The 8,751-nt window shown below is 48.2% G+C and overlaps 1 protein-coding gene across 3 annotated transcripts in view; it reads right to left on the reverse strand.

Annotated features, from left to right (window-relative positions):
- LOC144132602 (uncharacterized) overlaps positions 1-8,751 on the reverse strand; it is a 57,370-nt gene that overhangs the window by 13,888 nt on the left and 34,731 nt on the right. For 2 of the 3 annotated variants that reach the window (XM_077665129.1, XM_077665130.1), the window contains exons 3-4: positions 8,051-8,299; positions 5,098-5,374 (exon numbers count right to left, since the gene is read on the reverse strand). In XM_077665129.1, coding sequence (XP_077521255.1) covers positions 5,098-5,346 — 249 coding nt within the window. In that variant the 5' untranslated portion in view covers positions 5,347-5,374; positions 8,051-8,299. The remainder of the gene's footprint in view (positions 1-5,097; positions 5,375-8,050; positions 8,300-8,751) is intronic. The other variant, XM_077665131.1, reaches the window with a different exon arrangement.

Raw genomic sequence — 8,751 nt, forward strand, 5'->3', positions numbered from 1 at the left:
AACCGGCACGCTCGAACATCGCACAGGCGACGAAGCAGGCGACGCTCACTGCAACTTCGAACAATCCTCATCCGGGATGGTCGAACGTAGGGCATACGATGAGGCAGGCGACGCTTGCTGTGGCTGCAATCACCCGGCACCGTCGAACGTCCCGACCTCGAACAGCGCTTCGCGTTGGGCGGGCGACGCTTTCTCCCATACGTACTACGCGTCTTCTTCAAACCTACGTCTGCCGGCATCAGTTACTTTGTACTGACAAAGTATGCAACGTAGGAAAAAAGAAACCGCAAAAAAAATGTAGAAAAACTTCACTAAGAGAGCGTTACGCAAATAGAGACGCGGTCAAACATGCGAAACGGGAACCATGACGACACAAAAAAAAAAGAAATAAAATAAATGGCACGCCGGTAGCGTCGGCCAATAGTAGGCCTCGACCGAGAGGCTCGCCTCGGGCGCGCGCCCTGCACACAATTAGCGGCCAAGAAAATGCCTTCGGAAAACTGGCTACTGCGGTCGCTCTCATTAACCAATGCCATTTTGAAATGCAGCAAAATGCGCACAAAGAAACAAGCTTCAAAACGAGTCCAAGATGGCGCCGATCGGGCAAATGCCTCGGCCACAGCACACGCGGGAAGTTCGAAAAAATTTTGCCCGTTTTGAGGCATTTCGTGGCTCCCGTGATGTTTTTCAATTCGATTTTGTCGTATTTCCCGATCGAATTCAGCGTTAATATTTTTAGGGCAGGTGCTTGAAAGTACAAACATTTCGAGAATGCGTTTTTCTCAAAAGCGATTTTTTGGCCATATCTGGCCATTCTAAGACCTGCGTCCCCCCTTAAAAACAAATACGTTCCCATAAGAAGCATTGATGAAAAAGAGTTATTGCACAAACTATTTTGCTTCCTATGATCATGTCATATCCTTAATGCCTCTCAGGCATCACATAACGGGGGAGGAGGATTGTCCACGGGAGAATTCATATGACAGCATGACTTAATACGTATACATGGTTTGTTTTGGCTCAGGCGGTTTAATGTCCCAAAGCGACTCTGGCTATGAGGGGTGCTATAGTGGCCAGCTCCTGATAATTTCAACCACCCGGGGTTCTTCAACGTACAATGACACTGCAGAGACAGCATGCCTCTAGCTTTTTTCCTCCACTGAAACACAGCAGCCACAGCTGGTATCAAACCCACGTCAGCAGCCGATCGCCATAGCCGTTGTGCCACCATGACGGCTGGGAGTTCGAATTAACGAGCTTTTACTGTACAAGCGATGCATTTCCATCAGTGCAGCCACAACACACTATAAATGGCAAGCACTGCCCCCTAAAGAGCCTACACCACGACACAGTACTGGTTTACACGAGCTTCCAGAAAACAGTGATAGAACTTGAAAGTACAAAAATGAAAGCACCAAAGATGAAAACAATATGAAACTCCAATTCTAAACCAAATCTGTCGTATAGTAGCATGTGTGCATCCGTGCCATCCTTCACCTTTGCACTGTCACTGCCCACATGTTTTAGAGTTGTCTTATCCCAGTGTGCACAACGGAATTCTCACTAAACTGGAGTAGATTTTGATTAATGCTTCAGAAATTAAAGCCCCACCTTGAGTAGGCAATGAAAACCTTGTGCCATGGCATCCAAAACTGCCCTTGCACCATAAAAAATCATCATCAGAATACTGTCTTTACTTGCGTTTAACCCACAACAAAATTTGAAGAAAAAAAAACACGTTTAAAAAGTCGGGGTGCGGGTTATCTGCGAATTTTTCTATGGGGGGGGGGGTCGGCTCCACGGCAATGCAAGGCGGCCTCCCTGGTGGTGTAGTCCGCCATCCCCATCGTCATTGATGCTCGTCAAGCCAGTGAGGGGCCAATGAATGGCACAGCCAAATCCACATTCATAGCCTGTTTATTCTTCCCCACGCCATTGGCCACGTTTTCTTCCGCCAGTGTAGTGAGCCTAGTGCCAGGCGCTGTTTCATGCACTACACTCCAGTTTGCACTGCTTGCCTGCTATGTTTTGCCGTCATGAGTGCGACTAGGTGGCAGAGTTTCACAGCAAAAGAGAAGCTAAAGATTACAGCAGCTGCTAAAGAAATCGGCAACAGAGCTGCTGCTTGTACTGGATGCTCGTACTGGATTCCCTCCGAGGCCACCACACTGATGCGGTGAAGGCTCGCCTCCCCGAGACCAGCACCGACCTTGTTATAATACCTGGCGGCATGACGTCCATGCTACAGCCACTCGACATGTGCCTGAACAAGCCGTTCAAGGCACACATGAAGCGGCTGTATGCTCAGTGGATGGCCGAAGGCCTTTATGCCCTCACACCAACGAGACGTGTGCGAAAGCCCAATATTCTATTGCTGTGCCAGAGGATCGTGGAAAGCAACGCCAGCCGACTTGGCGCGTAAAAGCTTCAAAAATGGCTGTGGCTTAGCTCTGGTTAAATCTGGAGTGACGCAATAGCCACAGCTGGCCGAGTGGAACTCGCTCAGTCGAATTGCAAAGTCAGTCTTTCACCGCTCCGTTTCACTGGGCGTTCCTTCATCTTGCTGTCCGGCGCCCGTGTTTCTCAGCCATGCTCCTGACATTATGTTGGCCAGGGTTCATACTCAGCTCGCTCAGTATTTGGGAAGATGCCTTCAGATGTCCCGCATTGAACCGGACAACAGCCTCTGCAATGGCTGCTTGAACTGAAAACAGAGAAGCATGTCACTCCTTTGGTGAGAGCGACCATATCAACGAGTGCAGGCTCTCATTATTATTTTGAGTTTTGCCACGCAAGCACCGCTCCAGTAGCTTTGGATCTGCCAAGTGCTCATATATGGGAAAAGTGCTTTGCACACATGTGGCGGCAGATTATACCTGTGCTTGGGAGCGGGCTCGCCCTTGGCTGCTGCAGCGTTTTGGCGGCACCATGAGTTTGGGCCTATCGGGCACAAAGTGTGGTTTGCTGCACTATCATTTGAAGTTGCGTGATAGTATGTGGCCATCACGGCCTTGTGCATGGCTCCAATATCTCCAGCATGGGATTTCGGGGCCCAGCTGTAATATGACGTCAACTTAATGACAAGGTCGCCTGTTAGCTTTCCTTTGACACTAAGGCTCTCTTTTGCATAGCCTTTATGCTTGACAATTGCATTGCGCAGAGCCGTGCCCATTCGCTTCTGCACATGGTTCATGCAGTCTTCTTTCTGTTTTTTTACGTAGCCGTACACAGACGATTCTTGCAGTGCAAGAAATGTGCAGCTGTCGCCATCTGAAAGGACAGTAGTGTATCTAAGGCCATGTTTCTCCAATGACCTTTCGAACAAGACAAGCCCAGCCTGTACTTCCATTTCACCAGACTTTTTGTCCGTGTTTTTTTGGCACAAGTGGCTGTCGCTCCACGCTTGATAGGACGGGTCGTCGTCCTTATGCCCACGCTGGCACCCGGCACAGAACTTACTAAACACAACGTAATCCAGGACGAGCCCGGTAAAAAGTTCAATTACTGCACCGACACCGATGCGGGATGAATGACCCCGGGTCATCCACGAACTATTGAAAGAGACGGAAATGTTCCCAGAGTTGTCAAGGTTCAGCTCGCGGTAGAGCTGCCAAACACATTTGGCGCTGTCCTTATACACTCCTTCGGCTGCGCGTGTTGCTGCGGGCGCCAGCTTACTCATCACATAGCTCTGCCACATGTTTTTGTGTGCAGGCCACAATGCGATATATTCATCGCAGCAAACACATCATTTAGCGCGGTTTGCCTATTTCCAGTACTTTGCATTGCGCGTGCAGCAAGAATATTTACAACAAATGGATTTATCTTTTGGCTGCCTTGCGCGTGCGGCGAGCTCCATGCCGACGCAGTGTCTCCGCAATTCACACACACAAGGGACAATTTCACCGCGAAACCATACTCACGATTTCCTTTGGAAACGTGCACATCCCCGCCACACACTCTACACTTCACGGCACGCAACAGTTCGTTGAAGGAGTCTAAACTTGCAATTGTGAAAGCACTATCGTCTGCACGGCGACCGTCTGTACCGTCAAGGGGACAGTCGTCACAGTTCCGATGAAATCAAGCTCTTTCTTCGTCGCTGCAGTTGATTCCAGCTCCTGCAGAATTCCTTCCGCTTTTCGCTTATTTTCAAGCAAGTCTGAAGGCTGCAGCATCGTTGTGTCGCAGCGGACGCGGCCGCTGTGCGTAGATGTCGCTGAACTCGCTAGGCATAGTTCGTCCGCGGGGACTTGCCACTGGCTCCTGCACGTTCTCACAGCATTAAGGTGATTCAGGTCATTTTCGAAAGTTGTCACAGCGCGCAGACTTCTTGTGTTTTCCGAATTTGTGGCGCGAACGAAATTTACTCAGAGGCATCGTTGCTGATCGTTCTCGACTGTCAACAAAATGGCGTCTTCGACACTTCCAACGCTGGCTCGAGCAGACAATGTGTGGCGGAATCCGCCAATCGGCTGGCTCGATTCAGTCACGTGCACTCAGCAGCGAATCAGACCCCGCGTTTTTTTCCTTGTTTGTGGTGCTTTTTCTTGGTGGCCACTGAAGGCCTGCAAGCAGCAGTGGCGGGAAATTGAAGCCTAGAGAGCGCTCTTTCAAATGAGCCCAACAAGGCCGCAATCGGTATGGTGGAACGGCGGCTCCGCACGATGAAAAATTTGCAGTTTTTTCGTCCGCTCGTGCACAAATTCAGACCGCGCGGTGATCTAAACTCAATATTATGCTGAAACTACTGACTTCTGGAAGAAGAGAATTGGTGAACTTGGAGAATAATAGCTGCAGATTCCGAAAATGCTATTTTCAGAAAATCTGTTTTTTGGTCATTTTTTGGTCTCAAAGACCCATATCCCCCCTTAACCTCATCCTATAGCGTAGAAGCTTGCTGACACGAATACAGCCTATACAAATCTCAGGATGGTATCAATTTGCAAAATTCCCCAAATGGAGTCCACTGAACAGAATGTGCATAACTTCGGAAGCTCCAAACACAGCCCCGCGCTACTACGGATGATAAAAATGCACAGGCTCTGCCGTAAATGACCGACTCCGTGATCCTAGTCACACTGCATGCACTCTCACCTGGAACCACTGGTCAAAGAGGCTCATACGGCACTGGAAAAGTGAGGGTGGGGCGTCAGGGTTGATGCCGCCAATCGACAGGCCCGACAGGCCCAGAGTGCCATCGGCGGCGGGTCCCAGTGGTGTGTACTTGTCGGCTAGCACGTGCAGGAAATCGTCACGCTGCAGGTCGCTGTATTCGCTGAACCAGCTTACAAGGTAGGCGCTCTGCTCGGCAGCACTGCACGCGGGGCCCTTCTGGCTCAGCATCTTGTTGGTTTAGTGTCTTGTTAAGAAACTGCAAAAGGAAAAAAGAAAATATGCGCACGAAATGAATACCAGTCCTTTAGACGCTTACTCACTGGACAGCCAGATGACTTCCATCTGAGTAACACATGAAGAACATGATCTGCTCACTTTTGCACAGTTTAGGACAACAGCAGCCTTTACAAGAAATGTTTACTCTTGCGCCTATAACAGGCCAAGGTGCACCTTAAAATTTATAAACCCCAAACCAGGCGACCAAATTACATGTTGCCTTCAAATCGTTTTCCTCCCCCGGTGTCCACTTCAGCACTTTATGAAAGACAAATAGTTGTTAGCTCAGGAAGCTACACATTCATCATATGATTTCAGCCATATTTTGTACACAACATAATGTAGAAGAATCCCTCCACAGAAAAGCTGCTTGGACCAGCAAAAATTCACACTATAGTCGAACTTGCATACACTGAACTTGCAAAATAAGCCTGTGAGTTTGATATAATATCTAATTCGATATAAAAGTAGTATTAAATATAACAACATACAAACACACCGAGATGAAAAAGAATTTATTTCTATGAACACCATTTACTGCAAGCAAGTTACTGAGTGCCCCGAAAAAAGCCTACAAGCATGTTGCACTAGATTACTAGCTGCAAAAGTAGCCGTTTAATTTTGTCTGCTTGACATATGGTGTTCCCGAGTATAGTACGATCCACTGCAGTGCAAATCAACATGCTGGCAAGCTTTTTTACATTTATTGTCTTCAGAAAAGTGGATTTATGCCTCAGTAGCTTGACGTCGCAAGAATGGGAAATATTTTGACCAAAAGCACTAAGATAAGTGAAGCAGGGCAATTTCCAGCATTGTTTATCTGATCATAAATTGTGAGAATTTAAACCACTTTTTACCGTTACTACGCAGAATGAACTCCATTAAGCAAATGGGACACTTGGTTATAATAAAAAGGAGCACCGTTCTGAGGCATGACAGTAAACCAAACGTGAACAACAAAGAAGAGGTGTGCGTTTGCATTGATAAGGCAGCTGTGGCTACCTGAGCAAGAGGGAGAAATGGAGGGAAGCTTGGAGGCCCATGTCTTCCCCATATAACCCCGTTAGGTTTGCCACATTGACTTGGGAAATGGATTTGCCTTGTGTCCCACTGTGAGTTCTCCAAGGTCTTCCCCGTAAATTCATCAAGCCACAAAGTGGAGGAGACGCACGATGTCTGTCACTGCAGTGGCAATGGTCACAAGTTGCGGCACACTAGAAGAAGTGGCCGACAACCCTTTTACAGAGTTTTGAGTTTCATAGTCAAAGAAGTGGGTGATCAAGCGAGCCCCCACGCACCCCTCCGCTATTCTCATTGTGAGCAGAAACCCACACCCTTGTGCCCGTACCTCAGCAGGAAGGCTGGAAGTCCTTCTATGCAGAACTCGCATTAAGGTGTCCCTCATCAATGCTTTGCAGATAGCTGGACCACTCGCCAATGACTGCGGCTCTAATAAATACCGTATGAGTGATCACACGCTGCTGTTTGCCTCGAGCCCGAACGCAATCCTGTTTTACGAATGGGTGGTGATGCATCCTTGCCGCATCCACGCAGTTGTGGCAAACTATGACAAATAAAGTTCAAATGTCTATTATAAGCAAGGTAACCAAATGTCTATTATAAGCAGCATTCAGCGCAGTCCGACGCCGCCCGTAGTGCGAGGCAGATTGGGAGAAGGTGAGGAGCAGTCATATACAATGTTAGGAAGGTCTTCGTGACCGTCGCTACACAGGAAAATGGGTTGTTCTTGCTTCGCGTGGCGTGTGCAATGCAGTGTGTTCATGCACAACCTGTGGCCGCACATAGTCTGGTATTGGTGATGCGAGGTGGTGCAGACTTGATGAAAGCATGACTTGGGCTTTAATACAATGCAATATGCAAATGAAACATAAGAAATGGCAAATTTCGTGGGTTTAAAAGTTGTTTTTTCACAGAAAAGTGATTTTTTTTTTTAAGTTCGCAGATTCTTCGGACTGCTTAATTACTGAGACCATCTTTCAAATCCAGACAAGTGCGAGAAACTGGCCCGTGAATGTATAGGTAGGTACAGGTATAGTCCCCAAAGTGAAAAATTTCAACTTTTAAACATGTATAGTCCACGGACTGTGCATCAGAAATTACAGTACTGTCCAATATGCAGAATCCAATTAGGCACAAAGCTTATCCTCAGCAGCTGATTCAGAAGCACTCTGCAGCAATAAATTTTTCAATCTCAAGCACTTTGGAGCAATGAAACACTGGCTTAGAACAGCATTGTTAAGCATGTAGCTTTCTGTTTCCAGAGATGACCCACCATAACAAAATGGTACTCAGTGTAGTTCCAAATTGCAACTGTGCAATTTAAACATCACAAGCTGACACATGGGCTACGGGATGCTGCCGTGGAGGGCTCCGTATTATTTCGGCTTTAACATGCACTGACATCAAGCATATGGATGTGTCTGCCTTTGTCCTCCACTGAAATACGGCCGCCACGGCCAGCATCGATTTTGCGATTTTGGGACCTCAGCCGCATGCCAAAGCCAGCGAGCCACCCCTGGGGTCGTGTTTAGGAGTCTCTCAGATTGGCAAACAATACTGGAGAAGGTTGAGTGCAAATTGTGCTGCATGATCATGTCTGTCATTAATGAGTTCCAGAACCAGCGGCCGTTCTCACCTGCTCGGTTGTTGACAATCGGTCAGGGGACAAGAAACCGAGCCAGCAGAGGCTCTCGCTGTGCTAGGGAGCCGAGGAAGCGGGCCACAAAAGGGTGGTCACGCTGCGCCAGCAGCTGTAGGAAAACCCGCACGCCCTGGTGTCCCCAGGAGGCAAAGTAGAGTTTGCACAGCGACAGCTGGCAGCCCAGCACTGTTGGGCAGCTGCTGCGGGACAGCGTCAGAGCGTCTAGTTGCTCGCACAGGTCACCTGCACCACAACCAGTGAGGCAAGGTATTCCAATCTAGTTCATGCACAAGCTTTGAGTAGCACAGCAGTCTTCTTAAACACAACTGTGCACTGCCGTTAAAAAAACCCTCATTACACACCTTGCTACAACAGCGATGCGCGGCTTAGCTTCACAACCAGCTGTATGTGCTGGTCACGGAAAGAATACGGAGGACTCTTTGGCTTTCAAACTGATCTGTCGCATTGTGCAATGGGAATAGAAATGTTCGCTGTCTTTATGTGCATGTGCAATGTTAAATTGTACTTCCATAAGCATTAAATGTGAATTAGTTTTCACCAAGGAAAGCCTCAGAAGACTGTAAAAATGCGAGTGAAAAAGTTTAGCATAAGTGACCGACGACCGGGGCCGCGAAACCATGCCACCCAGGGGTGCAGTTTGAGAACCCATCAGTCGGGCTGGTCCGATGTTTTCA

This window comes from Amblyomma americanum, chromosome 5, assembly GCF_052857255.1.
Source record: "Amblyomma americanum isolate KBUSLIRL-KWMA chromosome 5, ASM5285725v1, whole genome shotgun sequence".
Taxonomy (NCBI): Eukaryota; Metazoa; Arthropoda; class Arachnida; order Ixodida; family Ixodidae; genus Amblyomma; species Amblyomma americanum.